The 20027-nt window shown below is 55.2% G+C and overlaps 1 protein-coding gene across 1 annotated transcript; it reads left to right on the top strand.

Annotated features, from left to right (window-relative positions):
* The first annotated feature begins 1989 nt into the window (after window positions 1–1989).
* Tollip (toll interacting protein) lies at window positions 1990–19260 on the top strand. Its single transcript, XM_090347125.1, has 6 exons — window positions 1990–2141; window positions 10789–10938; window positions 11570–11752; window positions 12523–12675; window positions 14834–14924; window positions 18740–19260. The coding sequence occupies exons 1-6, from the start codon at window positions 2109–2111 to the stop codon at window positions 18952–18954; spliced, it is 825 nt and encodes a 274-aa protein (XP_090203251.1). The 5' UTR covers window positions 1990–2108; the 3' UTR covers window positions 18955–19260.
* The last annotated feature ends 767 nt before the right edge of the window (window positions 19261–20027 follow it).

Raw genomic sequence — 20027 nt, 5'->3', positions numbered from 1 at the left:
CCAGACACCCCGGCCAGGCAGTAGAGCCCGTGGATGCTCACCTCCAGTGTCACCTCCGGTGGACCCTGCGGACGCTCACCTCCAGTGGACCCAGGACACCCTGCCCAGGCAGAAGACCCTGTGGACTCTCACCTCCAGTGTCACCTCCAGTGGACCCCGGACACCCCGCCTATGCAGGAGAGCCTGTGGACTCACACCTCCAGTGTCACCTCCAGTGGACCCCGGACACCCCCCCCCCAGGCAGGAGAGCCCGCGGACGCTCACCTCCAGTGTCACCTCCAGTGGGCCCCACAGACGCTCACCTCCAGTGTCACCTCCAGTGGGCCCCGCGGACTCTCACCTCCAGTGTCACCTCCGGTGGGCCCCTCGGACTCTCACCTCCAGTGTCACCTCCAGTGGACCCTGGACACCCCCCCAGGCAGGAGAGCCCGTGGACGCTCACCTCCAGTGTCACCTCCGGTGGACCCTGCAGACTCTCACCTCCAGTGTCACCTCCAGTGGACCCTGGACACCTCCCCAGGCAGGAGAGCTCATGGACGCTCACCTCCAGTGTCATCTCCAGTGGACCCCAGACACCCCCCCAGGCAGGAGAGCCCGTGGACGCTCACCTCCAGTGTCACCTCCGGTGGACCCTGCAGACTCTCACCTCCAGTGTCACCTCCAGTGGACCCCGGACACCCCGCCTATGCAGGAGAGCCCGTGGACTCTCACCTCCAGTGTCACCTCCAGTGGACCCCGCAGACGCTCACCTCTATTGTTACCTCCAGTGGACCCTGGACACCCCCCCAGGCAGGAGAGCCCGCGGACGCTCACCTCCAGTGGAACCCGTGGACTCTCACCTCCAGTGGACCCCGGACACCCCCCCAGGCAGGAGAGCCCGTGGACGCTCACCTCCAGTGTCACCTCCAGTGGACCCCGTGGACTCTCACCTCCAGTGTCGCCTCCGGTGGACCCCGCGGACGCTCACCTCCAGTGTCACCTCCAGTGTCACCTCCGGTGGACCCCGCGGACGCTCACCTCCAGTGTCACCTCCAGTGTCACCTCCGGTGGACCCCGCGGACGCTCACCTCCAGTGTCACCTCCAGTGTCACCTCCGGTGGACCCCGCGGATGCTCACCTCCAGTGTCACCTCCAGTGTCACTTCCGGTGGACCCCGCGGATGCTCACCTCCAGTGTCGCCTCCTGTGGACCCCGGACACCCCCCCCAGGCAGGAGAGCCCGCAGACGCTCACCTCCAGTGTCACCTCCAGTGGACCCCGGACACCCCCCCCAGGCAGGAGAGCCCGCGGACGCTTGCCTCCAGTGTCACCTCCAGTGGGCCCCGCAGACGCTCACCTCCAGTGTCACCTCCAGTGTTGCCTCCGGTGGACCCCGCGGACGCTCACCTCCAGTGTCGCCTCCGGTGAACCCCACGGACGCTCGCCTCCAGTGTCGCCTCCAGTGTCGCCTCCGGTGGACCCCGCGGACGCTCACCTCCAGTGTCGCCTCCGGTGGACCCCGGACACCCCGCCCAGGCGCTGTGCTGCGGCTCGAGTGGTGGGCGCTGGCCTTGAGCACAGCTCAGCGCCCGGGCCCGAGTTCAAGCCCAGGCACCGGCAGAGCCGAGCAGGGACCCCCGCCCCTGAGCTGCGAAGGTCGCCGTCCTCCGGAGACGGCCTGGGGCTCGGTAGTGGACGCTGTCATCGCCGAGCCGCGCCGCCAGCCCAGCCTAGGTCTCCTCTCCCGCCCCGCGCCTCGGTGCCCGCGGGTGCTGGTCCTCCGGGCGCCGCTGCGCCCGCCCAGTGCCTGGCTTCGCCGTCGCCGCTGCGCACGCGCAGATCCTTGGCCAAACGCCAACTCGCCTAAACGCCGAGCTCCAGAAGAGCGCGACTGCGCAGGCGCCCGCCTAGGGCCTGGCCCCGCCCCGGGCCGGGAGCGCGCGTGCGCGAGACGGGCTGGGCCGGGTGGGGCGCATGCGCCCGGCGCGGGCCGGGCGGCCGTCAGCTGACTGAGGCGGCGCAGCTTCCCGGGGACGGACGTTGTCGAGGCGGCCCCGGCGCGGGCGGAAGAGCAGGTCCGGCGCGGCGCGCGCGGAGGGGTCGACGAGGCCCGGGAGCCGCCGCAGCACCATGGCGACCACCGTCAGCACGCAGCGCGGGCCGGTGAGGACCTCCGGGGGGCGGCGGGGCGGGGGGCGGCCTCGGGCCCGGCTTCTTCCTCAGCGCCGGCGGGCGGGCGGGCGGGCGGGCGGGCCGGCCGGTACCGACCCCTCAGCTCTGCCGGCCTCGTCCGGGCGCCCGCGGTGGGGGACCTGGGAGGCGGGTGGGGACCGGGGCACCGGGCGGCGGGGCGGCGGCGGACTGGAGGACCGGGCGGCGGGGGTGGCGGGGGGGGGACCCGGGCGGCGGGGCGGCGGGGTTGGCGGGGGACCGGGCGGCGGGGTGGCGGGGGGGACCCGGGCGGCGGGGCGGCGGGGGTGGCGGGGGACCGGGCGGCAGGGTGGCGGGGGGGACCCGGGAGGCGGGGCGGCGGGGGGGACCGGGGCGGCGGGGTGGCTGGAGGGACCCGGGCGGCGGGGCGGCGGGGGACGGGCCCGCGACGTCGGGGCGCCCACCCTCAGGTCCCGCGGGGCGCGGCTCCGCGGGCCGAGGGCCCCTCGGACGGGGACCCCTCCTCTCCCGAGCCGGGCCACCGCCCTCTGCCGAGGGGCGCGGGTTGCCGCGGGCCTCCCCGCGGGGCAGGGCTCCCTCTGAACTGGACGGAAGCCCCAGGCTTGGCTTTGCTCAGTCTCCTGATCCGCTCGGCCCGGGGCTTTCCAGAGCCCGGCGGCCACAGCGCCCGGGGTGCCCCTCTCCATCTCCACCCCCACCCCCAGCTAAGCTGCCTGAGAGGAAGGGAGACAACTTCCCATAAAGCAGTGGGCACGCGGCCCGGCAGCATAGCCCCTTCCGCCCAGCTGGGTGGTCGAGGCGTTCGTCCTTCTAACCCTGGCCCTGCCCTTGTAGCGTGAGACCGAGTTCACACAGTACTGAGCTGTGGCTGGCCTGGACTGAACAATCCACTGAGCTTTCCTGTAGCTGAGAGAAGCTGGTGCTGTGCTTGTGCTGAGCTGGAATAACCTTCCACCTGCGATGACTTAGTGGGAGTGGCAGTTTGTGTCTAAACTTGTAGGAGCTGAGGTGTCAGGTCCTACTGTTGGGTCTGACCTTCCCCCAGTCTGGGGTCAGGAATCATGGAGTCATCCACCCACATTCTAGGCAGACAAGTGTTTTCAGGTGTGTGCTCGATTCAGTAACCCTGGGCCTGGGCTCTGAGGATGTGTCCCCAGGGACCAGACTTCCAGTTTTCCTTGGGGTAGGTGTGATTTAGCCATTCAGCAGGCCAAATGACCATGATACACAGGCAGCTGTGACAGTGAACCACAGGTCCATAGCACAGCATAGGGAAGGCCGCATGTGAGAACTCATGTGTTAGTCAGGGACAGTCACCGTCAGGTCTGTGGTCTTCACTTGAGGATTAGGTGCTGTGGGAATGTTGCCTGGGCTGGGCAAATCTCTTTGAGGCAGTACCTTTAAACTCAGAATTGGAGGGGACCAAAAATGTGGCATGGGAGGGAAGGCAGAGAGGAAGGAAGACTGCTTGGGCTGCAGTCAGTATGTCTTACAGATGGAAGCACCTTGGGCTTTATGTGGCTGGATTTGGCCCTGAGCTTTCTGTGGTCAGGGCAATTTTTGATTTGTTTATTTTTATTTTTTTGCACACCCACTTTAGTTTCCACCCTTTCCACTATCTGGTTCACCCAAAGGGACCTGCCCATATCCCTCTAGGTTGACCAAAACTTGCAAAAACTTTTTGGCCAGTTTGTTAATGTTGTTGGGGTGTGATAGTACCCTTTTTCTGGTACATTCATGGGACAGTGGCAGCACTGACATAAATAGCAACACTCTTTCCTGCCTTAGTCCACAGGTTCTTTTTTTTTTTTTTTTTTTTTTTTTGCCAATCCTGGGCTTGAGCTCAGGGCCTGAGCACGGTCCTTGGACTTTCTCAAGGCTAGAGCTCTACCACTTGAGCCTCAGCACCACTTCTGGCTTTTTTCTATGTATGTGGTACCGAGGAATCAAACCCAGGCCTTCGTGCATGCTAGGCAAGCACTCTACCACTAGGCCAAATTCCTAGCCCCGGGTTTTGTTTTTAAGCACCTGTTGGATAGTAAGTGTGTCAGAGCCCCTGCTTCTCCGAGGATCCACAGAAACGCAGAAGGAGGTTCTGCTTTCAGTCCTGCTGTTCCTGTGGCTGAAGTCTGTCCCAAGGGCAAGGCAGTGTTTCCAGCTGACCTCCCTCATAAATGTGTGTCCTGTGGAGTCTGGCAGGTGGGATGGCAAAGAGTAATTTGCTAACTGGGACTGTAGGTGAAGGTAGGCTTTCCTGCTGTTAGCCGAGCTGCCTGGTGGTCAGTTTCTGGTCTCACAGTTTATAAAGGTAGAGTAGACTATATATATATGGTCCTTGCTTAACAGTAAGAGAGGATGAGTTTGTTTTGTTGTTGACTTTCTCTTTTGGACTGTCCTGGACCTTCATTGTCAGTCAGCCCCTGCTCAGCCCCCACCTGTTGATATGCTCACAGGCAGATGGGTTGCCCACCAGCTGGCCCTTAGGTTGGTGTCAGTCTGTGAAGGTCTGCTCTGTATTCTGAGGCCATGCTACTTGTGCCTTGTATGTGCAAGCTTAGCACCCTTGCACCTTCTTGTAAGACTGGCCATCAAATTGTGACCTTAGGGGCCTCCAACTTTTTATTTTGTCGGAAACTAATATAGTTTCTTCACCTTCCTTTTAGAATGTTCATCTGATGGTGGTTTCTCTTTACATTTTGGTTAACATTTCTATTTAAGATCTATCAACAGCAGCATGTAACTACATATTTTAAAAGTAAAATCTAAGAAATTCTAGTTTTTAGCCAGGCACGGTAGCTCACGCTTGTAATCCTAGCTACTCAGGAGGCTGAGATCTGAGGATCAAGGTTCAAAGCCAGCCTGCGCACAAAAGGACGGGAATTGGGGCTTGGCTCAAGGGTAGGGTGTTAGCTTTGAGCTGAAGAGCTCAGTGACAGCGCCCAGGCCAAATTCAAGCCCCATGACCAACAAAAGAGAGAAAAATTTTAGTTTTTGTCTTTTTACTGCAACGTATTAGTTTTTCCTTTGTAGTTAAAGACACATATACACATATCTATGTTTATCACTTTTGTGCTTTTATTTTCCTGCTTTTTTTCTTGCCTTTTGAATTGATTAAACATAGGTCTAAAAAAACCTCAATGGTGTATATTCTATGACTTGGGAACTGCTTGGTCGGTCCTCCCTCCCTCCCTCCCTCCCTCCCTCCCTCCCTCCCTCCCTCCCTCCCTCCCTCCCTTCCTTCCTTCCTTCCTTCCTTCCTTCCTTCCTTTTCCACATTTGGCATCCCAAGGATGTGAAGGAGATCACTGAACTTGTCTAGCTGGGTAACACAGGCCTGGAGACATCTGGGTTGCATCTTCCTGCTGGGCATGGTGCCGTCTGTGGTGACTCCTGCCTGCCTTTGGAGGCTTCCACATGGAGCAGCGTTGTTTCTGTGCAGGCAGTGCTTGCTTAGATTTGCTTTCTTGTCTTACTTTTCCCATATTTTAGGTCCACCTAAGTTCCTCTATTAGACTCTTGGTTCTTCACACACTCAGTTCTTCATTGCACACACCTTACCGAAGCTCCTGGGGGCTCTCGATGCTGTGAGTGGAATTTTGTTTGACATTTGTTTCTCTGTTCTCTGAAGGTTTGTTCTGCCATCTTCTTCCTGCTTTTGGAGCCCCCTTCTGGTGGGACTCCAGTGTCAGTGCTTTGCTTTCACTTTACTTTTTGATGTTCATTATGGGAGTATAGTTACGGCTCTCCAGCTTTGGGCTGACACCATTCATAAAGCCAGTCTTGGGACTCATGTTGAAGGTAGGCTAAACTTATGTGTAGGAAGTGCTTGCCCCAGGCTGCCTATGAAAAATAATACCATGACCAGGTTTGCTTCTGGGTCTCCGTGGATTGTTTTTCATTTCTCACACATTGGGGCTGTTGCTGTGGCTAGGTCCCTGCGTTGGTTTTGGCTTTGACGTCAGCAGTGCAGTGTTGCTGCATGCAGGGAAGATGTGTGTGTGCTGGGGCCCCTGGAGGCAGGGAAGGGCTGCTGTGGAGGCGGCGGCGGCAGCAGCAGCAGCTCTGGGTTCAGCCATTCCGGGAGCTCTGGTCCTGGAAGGCTGCCCCCAGTCTTGGTGCCAGTGCAGCAGACCCTGCCTTGGCTCAGCCACTGAGATGCCCCGACACTGAGCTGCTGCTGTTGGGCTGGTGCCTCTCGTGCCTCCTCTGGACCTTCCCAGGGCCACAGCTTTACATCTCCACAGCAGTAGTGACCGTCTCCTCCTACCTCTTTCCTTTGTTCTAGACCCACGTCCAGCAGTGCCTTGCCTTTGTGTAGAATGTTCCAGACATGTAGCCAAGTCCTTCCTTCGTGTTGCATAGGGTAAAAGCCTTCTCATGGCCAAGTTCCCCCACCCCCACCCCGTGTCAGGAAGGTAGGGTGCTTTTGGGGTGCAGGTTCTGCCTTCTAAGTGTGTCCAAAATTGGGATTGTGTGATATCTTTCCCTCTTGTGCTTGCTCCCACTCTTACGTGCAGTCAAGTACCTAGCAGAGCCAAGTGTGAGTCCCCTGCCTCCTGGCTCTGGTCAGGGTCCTGGGAATGCCCTTGTGTCGTCCTCCTCAGGGCTTCATGGATCTGTGTCATACAGTTGTACCTGACTGGGGGCCCAGGAGCTGCTTGGTGGCTGTGCCTCTTCCCAGGCATCAAGGCCACAGTACACTTACTTTACATCCCTCTGAGTGCTGGTACTTAGCGACTGGGCACTGCCCTTGGGTCTTTTCTTAAGGATAGTCTTCTGTCACTCAGGCCACAGCTCCACATGTAGCTTCTTAGTGATTGAGATACCAGTTTCCTGGTCTGGTTTTGAACTAGATCTCAGCCTCCTGAATAATTAGGATTACAGGTGCCTGGCCTGTCTGTGTATGTTTGTGTATTTGTGTGTGTTCTTGGGTGTGCACACATGTGTTACTGGGGCTTGAGCTCAGGGGACCTGGCAATGGCTAGGCAAATATTCTACCATTTTGAGCCACATTTCCTCTCCCTTTGTTTTAGGTTTTCTGAATAGGGTCTTACTTTTTGCCTCGAGCTGAAATCCTCCTACTTAAGATTCCTGCATAGCTGGCATGGCAGGTACAGGCAACCTTGCCTAGCTTTTTATTAATTGAGATGGAGTCTCATAAGGATTTTGTCTGTACTGGCATTGAACTTGATTTTTCTGAACTAGCTAGGATTACAGGTGTGAGCCACTGTGCTTGGCTACTCCTGTGTTTTCTACAGGAGTGGTACCTGGAAATGGAATTGTTGGGCTTAAATAAGTGTATAAATCTTTTGTTAGTATTGACCAGGTTCATCTTTGAGCAGAACTCTAAAAAACATTCCTATGTATCTGTTATCAAGACTTTTCTTTTTATACACCTGACTGTGTGTGTGTGTGTGTGTGTGTGTGTGTGTGTGTGTGTGTGTGTATCCCGGACATTGACCCTGAGCTTTTGTGCTCAAGGTTAGCATTCTACCACTTGAACCATAGCTCCACTTTAGCTTTTTGGTTGTAAATTGGAGATAAGTGTCTCAGACTTTCCTGCCCAGGATGGCCTTGAACCACAATCCTCAGATCTCAGCCTCTTGAATAACTAGAATTACATGTATGAGCTACTGGCACTCAGCTAGATTCCTGTTTTTGAGGCCATAATAAAGAATGTATTCACAGGGCCCAACATTTCCTTCATCATTACAAAAACATACAAACATTTTAGAATTAGCACTGAATTTTAAAAATACCTGTTTATCAATGACATTTTCAGGTACCGTCACTGACATCGTAGGTGCCCTGACCTATATTCTGCTGTGACTTGTGAGGCATTTTATTTTGCTAACAGTGGTTGCTTTTGAAGTGTAGAAACGTGTCCTCATTTGGACAAATTGAGTTTCAAGTTGAGAAATCTGGGACTTGCAACAGCAGGCAGACTTGTCTTTCTCCTCCTGCTGACACTGTGAGTTGTTACATAACAAGTTTGTTATGGTTTGGTTCTGGCTGTATGGGCATCCTCTGCCCTTTGAATTAAAGTGGATTTTTTTCTGCTAAACTTCTGATCTGAGAATAATTCGATATTTACGAAAAAGCTGCTGAGGCACTCGGGCTGTGACTGTATTTTGCTTGTTCCCTGTTGCATGTACCCTTCCTTGCATTTGATTGTCCTTCTCCTCCCGCCCAGGGCCATCTCCCAGGTGTCCTTGGGAGGGACTTGACAGCCCAGCCCACGGGTTGGGTGTTGTAGCATATCCTGGCTTGGGTGAGGATCTGCCCGAGCTCCAAGGCGGTGTGCACTGGCCTTCCCCACCGCCGTGAGGTTTCCTTCTTCTCAGTCACGCTCTAGCTCCCGTGGTAACACTGTCCTAGAGACGTAATACATCTGATCTTCGGATTGAATTTGCCTCCATTAAAAAGTGGCTCCATTCTCTGTAGTGGAAGCCAGTTGCTGAGAGGCTGTACTCACTGGGGGCCAAAGGTCAGCCCGGGCTTCCTCCATCCTGTCCTTCCTGACCCCGCAGCCACAGTAGCCTGCATGACCCTCCGAGAGACCCCGCCAACTGTGTCCTAGGAGATTCTCCTCTGTGTCCACAGTTGGTAGTGCATGGCATGTGGGATGCACTATATGTGAGAATGCAATTTGTGTGTTAATCCTAAGACCTTGTTGACGTGAGAGTATCTCTGCCAACAACTACATTGGTGGTGAGCAGAGCCCAGAGGGGTGTGAGCCATGCTAGACCTCACTCCCATGTAAGGCCAGCTGCCCTTTAGGAGGCACCCCTGTGGTACAGGCCCAGCGTATGGCATCTTGTGTCACAGCCCCTTTCCTCTTCACATGGACTGGCATCCTGTGTAACATAGCTGAGGAAGTGCTGTCCCCGAGAGGCAACTGCAGCCTCACAGGTCCCCCTTTCCAGGGAGCCTCTGTGAAGGCTGGACCCTTCCAGCTTCTGCCCGTGAGACACCTCAGAGGTGTGAGGGGTGTGAATGGTCTCGGAACCAGGTGCACGGGTGGCAAGATGGAGAGGGGCCAGACCTGTCCAGACTTGGAAAGCAACAACTAAGTGCCTGGGGAGAGGAGCTTCCTTGGCATGTTAGGAGCCAAACAACCCATAGAAGCTTGCAGTGAAAGCCCAGGGGAATGAGTACACCGAGGCAGTCGGGTAGTCAAGACGCCTGGGAGCACACTCATGTCTTCCTGCAGCAGCTTTCGGCCAGGGCCCTTCCACAGCTCACACCCAGGCCGCCCAGTTTTCCCTCGAGGTGTAAGGGTGCCACAGGAGTGTGTACCAGGTAGCGTGGGGGCCCGCAGCAGCTAGACGTGCCCACTTGGGTGATTTGGCCTGGCAGGGCTCATCAGCTGTTTCTGGTGTGAGCATTCCCCACACGGGACCTTCAGGTTCTGTACTCGGCACAAGTTGCAGCCCTTTGGGGACCTCCCTCTGGAGCAGCCTCCCAGGAGCTGCAGGTGGAGGCTCCTCTCAGAGAGCCCCTCCTTGACCCTTGCATTCTTGGGCTTCTGCCTGGTCCCAGGCAGGTGTGTGCTTTCCAGTATGGCTGCTTTGTCACACTCCCTGGTGTGGCTGTGTTCATTTATGTGGTCATACTCCCTGCTGTGGGTTGTGCTTGTCTGTGTGGTCACACTCGCTGGTGTGGGCTGGTGTGGGCAGGAGCTTTGGCTAGGATCACTTCTAGGAGTCTCAGCTCACCCTTGGGTGTGTGGGTGTGTGCTCGCATTCCCCCCCCCCTTTGCCAGTCCTGGGGCTTGAGCTCAGGGCCTGGGTGCTGTCCCTGAGCTTCTTTTTCTCAAGGCCAGCACTCTACCACTTGAGCCACAGCATCACTTCTGGGTTTTTCCTGTGTATGTGGTACCGAGGAATCAAACCTAGGGCATCCTGCATGCTAGGCAAGCATTCTACCACTAGGCCACACTCCTGGCCCAACACTTTCTGGTTTTCTTGTGAAACTTTTCTCAGAATCTTTGAGTGATCTCGCAAGATTCCTTCTGTGGGGCTTGCTCTGAGGACTGTCTGGGTCTGGCCTCTTAGGTGTCCTCCTTTCCCCCATCGTGGTTGGACAGGCTGGTCAGCAGAGTTAGTGAAGCCTTTTGAATTTGTTTGCATCTTATATTCTTCTGAGGCACTCTTGGTCTTGAGCTGCATTTTAAAGATTGTCAGGATAGAGTGCTTGCCAGATAACTTTATTCAGGGTCCTGGCCTCATTTGCCCATTTAACCCAGTACTTTGCAGTTCATAGTTGTGGTCCAAAGAAACATGGATGATAGATGCAGACCAGAGCCCATGAGAACCTGACAAAGCACCATAGCAACTTTCTGAGGGATAGGAATAGATTTTAGTGTTCTAAGCTTTCCAAGGATGCTGGTTTGTTTTTGAACACCTTAAGTGACAAAGTTCCTATTTGGGGACAGAGTCTCCTGGCCCTTATTTTTTTTAGAGAGACTGAGGCGGAGTGTGGTCTGGGCCTGGTGAGGACATGGGGTGTGTGTGTGGGGAAGACATTGGGCTCTGGCAGACACTGGTCTTAGGCGTGCAGGATGCGCCGTGAGGTTGCTTGGTCCCTTGCCAAGTCTCTGCCCTGGTGCTCATACTGTCTCCGCCTCCGCCTGAAGGTGTACATTGGTGAGCTCCCCCAGGACTTTCTCCGCATCACGCCCACACAGCAGCAGCAGCAGATCCAGCTTGATGCCCAGGCGGCCCAGCAGCTGCAGTATGGAGGAGCAGTGGGGACCGTGGGTCGTCTCAGCATCACTGTGGTGCAGGTGCGTGGCAGACTCCCCTTCCTGAGGGACTGGCATGGACTGAGGAAGAGGCGGCAGGCTCACCCAGGCAGAGAGTATGTGCTTCATCTGGTATAGCAGGTTTTCCCGTGTGGCAAGATGATTCCAGTTTTGCCAGAACGTCGGATGCTGAAAAAGAATGTGTGAAACATATCCCTGCTTTCCTAGGAGTCTGCCTAGAATAATTGCAATGAACGTTGGTGGGTGTGAACTCCAGGCTGGGTCCTGTTCCTTTGAAAAGATGGGTTCTATGGCTCTGGTGGCTGCTGAGGAGATTGGCACTGTCCGTGGCCACGTGAGGAGCACTGGCCAGGTGCTGGCCCAACACTGGCCCTGCTCGGCACACCCTAGCAGCTTTATGCTGACGGCCGTGTGAAGGCCACATGGAAGTGCTGGTCTTGGCTGTGCACTGTGGAGGCCACTCGGCCCTCCCTCCCCCAGTGCTGTGTGAGTCTGCCAGTGACTCTGGTGCCCCGTCCTGGAACACAGCAACTGTAGTTCATGCCCTGGGAAATGAGAGTGAACAGCCCCAGGAGACAGGCAGCTTTGGTGAGTGCTTGTCTTTCCCTCTGGTGTTGGGCACCTCATTTGCCTGAATTTGGCTTTATTTCAGGCAAAGTTAGCAAAGAATTATGGTATGACTCGCATGGACCCCTACTGCCGCCTGCGCCTGGGTTATGCCGTGTATGAGACACCCACAGCCCACAATGGCGCCAAGAACCCTCGCTGGAACAAAGTCATCCAGTGCACAGTGCCCCCCGGTGTGGACTCTTTCTACCTTGAGATCTTCGATGAGGTGAGCGACACTTCAGTGTCACTTCTGGTTGTGTGAGCTGGGGCCGCTCCCCCTTGCTCTCAGTTCTGACAGCCTCCATTTAGGAACATCACAACACAAAATCTGGCAACTCTGTGCATAGAGAATGGATGTGCCCCTGCCTGCTATTCGTGGATAAGACCAATTTTAAGCAGCCAGACTGGTGAGAGCCTTGTTCTTGTTGGCATGAACCACGGGCCCACTAGCAGTGCCCTTCTTATCTGCAGTGGCTGGTCAGGAGGCTGCAGGAGGCTCATGAGAAGCTGGGTTTGAGTATCACATGTCTTCTGAGACCTAAGTGTAGGCTGGAGGAGGAAGGCCAGATAGGCCCTGGAGCATAAGCAGCTCGGCCAGGAGGGCACAACTTTTCCTTATCCTCATTCCCTTGCCTCTTCCTTACCATATCCCTCTTGCGGTCCCTCCCTCTTCCCTTCTGTGGCCCTTGAAAGAATAGGAGCATGCAGGAGGATGCTGGAGCTCTGGTGGATTTCTGTGTTTCCTTCCTACTCACTCTGTGCTTTCTGCGCTTGGGACTGGAGGCCCAGGATTGTGTCTGTGACCGCCTGGGGGAGCAGTGGGCAAGCTGAGAACAGCAGCTCAGCTGCGTTCTCTTTCCTGTGGGTTTCGTGAGGGAGGCTGGCAGTAGTTCCAGAGAGCACCCATGTTCCCGAGGCTATGGTGGGCCGTGCAGCACAGCACATCCCTGGGACAGGACACTGCAGGCGGTGACCATTCCTTCCTCTTCCTCCCAGCGAGCCTTCTCTATGGACGACCGCATTGCCTGGACCCACGTCGCCATCCCTGAGTCCCTGAAGCAGGGCCAGGTGGAGGATGAGTGGTACAGCCTGAGTGGCAGGCAGGGTGATGACAAGGAGGGCATGATTAACCTGGTCCTGTCCTACACGGTGAGTGCCAGCGCTTGCTGTCTGTCTGCCCTGTCCTGTCCTACATGGTGAGTGCCTGCCCTTGCTGTCTGTCTGTCCTGTCCTGTTCTACATGGTGAGCGCCAGACCTGCCGTCTGTCTGTCCTGTCCTGCATGGTGAGTGCCAGTGCTTGCTGTCTGTCTATCTGTCCTGTCCTACACGGTGAGTGCCAATGCTTGCTGTCTGTCTGTCCTGTCCTGCACGGTGAGTGCCAGCGCTTGCTGTCTGTCCTGCACAGTGAGTGCCAGTGCTTGCTGTCTGTCCTGCACGGTGAGTGCCAGCGCTTGCTGTCTGTCCTACACGGTGAGTGCCAGTGCTGTCTGTCTGTCTGTCTGTCCGTCCTACATGGTGAGCACCGCCCCTGCTGTCTATCTGTTCTGTCCTACACGGTGAGTACCAGTGCCTGCTGTCTGTCTGTCTGGAAGGTGGGCAGGCCCTGCCCTAGCACTGTCCTCCATGGAGGTGTGACTCTACTTTGTCAGGCTGTGCCCTTGAGCTTGAGCTGTGGAAGGGTAGTGACCTGGCAGCTGGCCAGGACCTGGGATGGGGGCAGAGCAGTTGCTTGGGCCTAGCGTGTGACTCGAGCTCTGGAGCCTCCTGAGGCCATGACTGGACATGAAGTGACTCTGGTCACTTCGGGGTCCACTGCCGTCAGAATTGTGGACCTAAGCCTGGCTGTGCTGGGGAGTGGGCCTGGTGTCCTCAGAGCAGCTGCAGCTCTGCGCTCTTGGGGAGGTCATCTGGAGGCACAGTTGGGGCAGGACTCCTTTTTTTAAAAAATTGTAACGTATAGAGGGGTTACAGTTAAATTTGCCAGATACTTCTCACATAGTGATACCCCTTCTCATGTTTTTGTCCCCATTTCCCTCCCCCCACCATCCCAATCATCTTGTTTTCCCCCCTTCCCTGGATTTTTCTTTTAGTGATAAAGAATGTAAGCCTCTGTGAATATGGTTGAAGTGTAGATGGTTTGCAGGTGTAAAAACAGAAGCATAAAAAGTGTTCAAATTGGTCTATGAATAGGAAAAGAGGATAAGACAGTGAAAGGGCAAGACTGATTTGGAATACATTGTAAACATGAGCAGAAATGTCACAATGAAATCCTATAATGTATGCAAAAAGAAAAAAAATAAGAAGTCATCTTCTGGGTGTGGAGGGCGTGTGCCGAGCCCGACTTGGGGTGAGTCCTGTGCAGGAACGCGCCTCCTTGGTCTCCTTGCTGAGTGCTCAGCTGAAGCAAAGCCTGGGTTTCACGCCAAGGCTCATAGTACATCTTCAGCAGACATTGCTGCACAGTCCAGCACTGCTGTCAGACTCAGCTACTTTGTCTGGTAAAAGTTCTTTAACTAAAGTCTGAGATTCTAAGAAACAGTGATGGTGAATCAGTTTTCTTATAAAACAGCCTTAAAATGTGTACTTAAGGGGCTGGGAGCATGGTCTAGTGGTAGAGTGCTTGTCTAGCATGCACGAAGCCCTGGGTTTGATTCCTTCATATCACATATATAGAAAAGGCTGGAGCTGTGGCTCAAGAGTAGAGTGCTAGCCTTGAGAAAGCTCAAGGACAGTGCCCAGGACAGTGGCTCAGGGATAGAGTGCTAGCCTTGAGAAAGCTCAAGGACAGTACCTAGGCCCTGAGCTCAAGCCCCAGGACTGTTAAAAGCAAACCGTATACTTAAGTGTACACCTTTTCTATTTAGTTGTTTTTCAGATAAGAGGCTCAGGTGTTTTCCTGGGGCCACCCTGGAGGCTCTTGTGTACCTGGAATTAAAAGTTACATACCCCACACCTGGCTTACTTGTTGAGATGGGGCCTCCAGTGGCAATTGCGTCCTCCCTGTTATGGCCCTCCCCCAGTGGTCCAGGCTCTAGGTGTAAGCCACTGTGCTGGCCCTGCACGTGTCTTCTTCAGTCCTGGTCTCTTGATCTCATCTGTGCCATCTTTCAGTTCAGGTTTTCCAGCAGAGGTGAGGTGGTATACAGGCTGGTGTGGGTAGTGTGATGATGAAGCCACCGCATCCATGCTGTAGACTCTGTCCTGGGTCGGGGCTCTGGCCAGGACAGTTGTGGTCAGACTAGAGGTATCACGGGTATGGCATGTGGTGGTCCTTCCTGACTCTACCTTGTCTTCTGTGTGTTTCAGTCCCTGCCGGCTGCCATGATGATGCCACCCCAGCCTGTGGTCCTGATGCCAACCGTGTACCAGCAGGGCGTCGGCTATGTGCCCATTGCGGGTATGTGCTGCTTCTCCATGATGATGGGCCCTGGGACAGAGTGGGAATGCAGCAGGGACCACAGAGCATCCCTGTGGGGCTTGGGCTAGGGCAGAATTGTGTGAGGACCCCAGGAAGATTCTTCTAAAAGCAGAGCTGTTACATTTTAATGTTCATGCATATGCCTAATTGTTGGCACACATAAGATGGGCTGAAGTATTTGTATTTGCAGACATTATCCAGCAGAAAAGTCTGGCTTTGACTGTAGATGCCAAAGCATCTCCAGTTCTCTGTCATGGTCCAAGGAGCTGGAGTCCAGCTCAGCCTGGTGGTCCTGTTGCCCAAAGAGAAAAGGGCAGGACGGTGGCCACATCTGTGGGGGATGGCCACACGGTGCGGCCTCCAGCTGCCAGCACTAAGTGTGGAAGCTGCCTGGGAAGGCGGGTACACTGGTGGCCTAGCTGTGTGGGCACTTGAGCGGAGAGGCTCATCATCTACTGCCCTACCCCCGAGGCCCTGCCCAGAAGTGAGGACCTGGACTGGAGTGGGTAGAGCTTGCTTCAGGCTGTACCATGCTTAGGACTTCTGTCTGTGGCCTTCTGCCATCTGAGGTAGACCTGCACTGAGGGAAGCACTAGGAAGTTACCAGGGCCATAGGGTCTGGAACGTGTGGAGATGGGGCAGGATGACCCCTGACCATAAAGCAACGTGGCCATCTGGAGTCCAGGGATGTGCGGGGCGGGGGGGGAGGGGGGATGCCTCAGCAGGGGCATGGTGTTTGCACAAGGCCCATCGGGTGCAATGACAGGGTCCTGAGTCCTGATGGGACTGGGTCCCTGGAAGGCAGTGCTTCTGTTTTCTGGATTTCCTTCCTTTGCTGTTCTCTTGAGTGCCAGTTTTCTGTCCAGCACATGGCGTGGTGTTTGTTGGGTTGTCTTAAGGTAGAGGTCTGAAGGAGGAGCGGCATCATGGTGTCTCAGTTGTGCTGGAACAAAAGACCACAGTCAGGTGCTTACATCAGCAGACATGCATTCTCTCCACTGCTGAGGTCAGGGCCCAAGTTAAGGGTCAGTGCTGTGATTCCTCCGGAAACTAGGTTGTGACCTTCTGCTTCCTTTGATTCTAGAGCCTTTACCGTTTCTTGGCTTGTGGCCACACTGCCCCAGTCTTTGTCTCCATGGGGTCATCCCCCTTCTATTTGTGTCTTTGTCCTCTCCTGTCATTGGACAAGGGCCCACCCTGCTCCAGCAAGGCCTTGTTTTGGCATGAGCACCTCCACAAATTCCCTGCTTCTATAAAGGCCTTGTCCTGGCATGAATACCTCCACAAACTCCCTGCTTCTGAAAAGGCATTTGGAAGTGGAGGATTTGTGGCTAGCTGGTGAAAAAGGTAAGGACAAGAGCCCTAGCGTGGCTACACATATGCACGCGTGCACACGCATGCATGTACACACACATGTACGCGCACACACACACATGCCTAGATCTAAATAAGCCCAAGGCCAGTCATGGGCCCTGAGGTCAGGATTTGAGCCTATCTTTTGGGGGTATACAGTTCTGTCCATCAAAAAGTATTTGGTTAATAGTCTACATCTACATAGAAGCTTTTGACCAGTTTCTGGTTTGTTCTTAGTTTTCTATATGCTTTTCAAGTTTGCCCTAGAATGTGTATCTTAGGAAAGGTTTCTTTAGAAACAGACTTTGAACTTTCTTTTGTCATACATTTGTAAATTTTAAAATAGTCTCCTACTTACAGAAAAACTTCCATAGAGAAAAAAGGTTTTGCTAGTACCTTTGAAGATTGTGACCTCTGGTACTCCGCATCCCTCCCCTTCCCCTCCCCTCCCCCCTGGTAGGAGGCCAGTGCGTGCTATGCATGTAGTGTGTGCACTGTGCGTGGTGGGAGCCAATGTGTGTGTGTCTTAACTATGATTTCACTACTGTTGCTTCCTTCCCCATGGCATGTGGACAGTTGGCTGGGAGCTTGGCTGCCGAGTCTCCCAGCTGGGACTCTGGATGTTCTGGTACCTGTAGGCTCAGTGCCCACACTCACTGGTGTTGGCAGATCTTCCACTATGGCTACAAATGAACCTTTCTGTTTCTTGCTCTCATGCCTCCCTGTCTCCACAGGCCTCAATAGAGCAAGCTGTGCTGGGCAAGTAGACAGAGCTGCTATCCTCTGCCCAGAAGTCAGTTGCTCTTGTCCTTTGGTTGATACCTCTTGATCTCTGAAGAGAGTGATGCCGTGTTTCCACAGGCATGAAAGTAGGGCTGTCCTTCATCGCTACCCCTGCACTGCGACTGGCACCCAGAGGAGGCCTGCCTGGACAGCCAGCACCCTCTCTTCACAAGGAAATGGGCCTCTCGCTAACTGTCACTCACTTTTAAACTGCGGAAGTGGCGAGGTTGAAAGTACCACTGGGTTTTTATTCCCCAGGCTTGGTTGGGATTCTTTCTCTTTTGCTCCTCTATGTTGGGGTATACTAATATTGAAAACTCTGAAATGTGACATGACGGTGGGTTTTTTCCTGTCAACTACTCACTGCGCCCAGGCTGCAGGCAGCACAGGGTGGCCCCATGTGTGTTTGTGGACTTCATTCTAGACCAGGACTTTGCTCTGGGCCACGTCTTCTGTGCAATAACAGCCTTGTGGCCGTCAGCTACTAGAATCAGACAGTGTGCGTGCGTGCGTGTGTGTGTGTGTGTGTTGGGCAGTTGCTGTGAGTGAGGTCCATAACACTGCCCTAGTTTGTGACAGTGATCTGAGTGCTAGAGAGAAGGTTGTGGGGACCCGCCTAGGCTGGTTGCAGATAAGCTCCTTTCCTCGTGTGATAGCTGATAGGGTAGGTGTTTTAGTGTGTGGTGCCATGTCTGCCCCAGGACAGGCTGCTGCCGAGGACCTAGCAAAGTGCCCAGCTGTGGCTGCGTACCTGCCGCCCATTCTGCCCGTGCCAATTGTTTCGGGGTCCTTTTTTCCAGTTTTACTTTAGGCTGACCTTGAGGTGCCATTAGTCGTTTGGATTAGGAGGGAAATGCTCCCTGGCTGTATACAGGCCTCCCGGAGCGTGCCCAGGCTGCATGTGGAGCAGCTGCCCATGCATTTAAGGAAGTAGTGTCTGAAAGTTTTCAGGAGGATTAAGTCCAATTCTGTGATTCTTGGTTGCTCACTGGTCGCTTCCTGTGTTCTCGCTGGGTACTGAAGGATGTGTGCATGTCAGGCACACACATGGTCAGGCTCTTCCCTTGGTTGCTTATTCCTTCTGTGTCTCTCCATGTGTCCCCTGCGTCACACATGGTGTGCAGCTCTGCCAGGAGCCCGTATAGCACTGGCCTGAGTACTGGGCCTACTGCCCCACAGCTGGCCACGCGTCTGTGGATACTCGTGCTACCTGGTTTCTTGGTGATTTTGTGAGTAGTCTCTTATGGTATTTGTAGTAGTGTTAGTTGTGTGGGTCAGTGTGCAGCCTGCTGAGTCCTGTTGTGGTTTCTTCTCCTTACCAGCACATGTGCCCATAGTGACAGTGACATCCTCACTTGGCTGCTGTAGTGTGCTCTAGAATGTCTAGCTTTGAAGTGTGAGATGAATGAACATGCACTGGTGGGCAAGTTCCCAGGAACAGCTCAGGTCCATCCATGGTGGTTCTCCAGTCTCCGAGGATCGGCAGTGGTCACGCTGTCTTTATCCTAGTTCCTGGAATGGGTACTAGCTTGTCAGGAGGGGGGCCCCATGCCAGGCCTCCTGGTGTGCCTGCTAGAGGCTAGTCCATATGTTCCTCCTTTTGTCAGTTACCACCTCCGCTGCCTGCTGTTTTACCAGAGTCAGTCTTTTGTTTCCAGGAATGCCCGCAGTCTGCAGCCCCGGCATGGTGCCAGTGGCCATGCCCCCGCCTGCTGTGACCGCCCAGCCCCGCTGTAATGAGGAAGACCTGAAGGCCATCCAGGACATGTTTCCCAACATGGACAAGGAGGTGATCCGCTCTGTGCTGGAAGCCCAGAGGGGGAACAAGAGCGCTGCCATTAACTCCCTGCTGCAGATGGGCGAGGAGTCCTAGGCCTGCCTCTGCCCTTTGACCTGCCCTCTGAGGCTCCCAGGGTCAGGTCCCAACAAGATTCCTGTGAAAGACCATGTACTCCTTCCTTGGACTTCTGTACTGCCCCTCCCCACCTGTTTTGGGATGCATGTGGGTTTTCCCTTCCTAGCAGCCCTCTTGCCCATTGGTGGGGTGTGGCATCCCCCCTTGTCTTGTCCCTTGGTGGGGTGTGGCATCCCCCCTCATCGTGTCCATTGGCGGGGCGGGACATCTCCCCTCATGTTGTCCACTGGCGGGGTGGGGCGTCTCCCTTTCGTCTTGTCCATTGGCGGGGGGGGGGGGGGGGAGGGGGGGCGTGTCTCCCCTCATCTTGCCCATTGGTGGAGTGAGGCGTCTCCCCTTGTCTTGTCCATTGGCGGGGGGAGGGGGGAGTCTCTCCTCATGTTGTCCATTGGTGGGGAGGGGGGGTGTGTCTCCCTTCATGTTGTCCATTGGTGGGGTGGGGGGCGTCTCCCCTCATGTTGTCCATTGGCAGGGTGGGGCGTCTCCATCTTGTCCATTGGCAGGGGGGGCGTCTCCCCTCGTCTTGTCCATTGGCGGGGGGGGCGTCTCCCCTTGCCCTTTGGTGGGGCGAGGCGTCTCCCCTTGTCTTGCCCTTTGGTGGGGTGAGGCGTCTCCCCTCGTCTTGCCCATTGGTGGGACGAGGCGTCTCCCCTCATCTTGGGTTAGTGATGGTGGCATAGCCACATCACTGCAGGCCTGTGCTCTTGTTGCTTGGGGACTTGTGTCTCCACTTTTCACACTGTCTGGAAAGCAGCTTCTTCTGCCAGGGCCTTGGAAGTTATAGTGTCCTTTTGGGTCGAACGGCATGGGGACAGACTTGGTTAAGAATGTGTTTACTGACTGTGGTTGTGTTGAGACCTTGTATCCTTCCTAACATTCTTTGTAAACATGGGCTACTTCCTCACTGGGTCCTGGGTCAGTGAGCTGTGCTTTCCAGTCATGGCCAGCAGGCCGACCTGCCCAGCTCACCTTGTCTCTGTCAGCCAGGCCTCAGCTATAGTTTCTATGGTGGTGCAGAATGAGTCCAGACC

Source organism: Megascapheus bottae, chromosome 16 (assembly GCF_031878675.1).
Source record: "Megascapheus bottae isolate mThoBot1 chromosome 16, mThoBot2.hap1, whole genome shotgun sequence".
NCBI lineage: Eukaryota > Metazoa > Chordata > Mammalia > Rodentia > Geomyidae > Megascapheus > Megascapheus bottae.
Note: the sequence above shows the minus strand (reverse complement) of the source record. Positions and strands in the feature narration are given on the sequence as shown.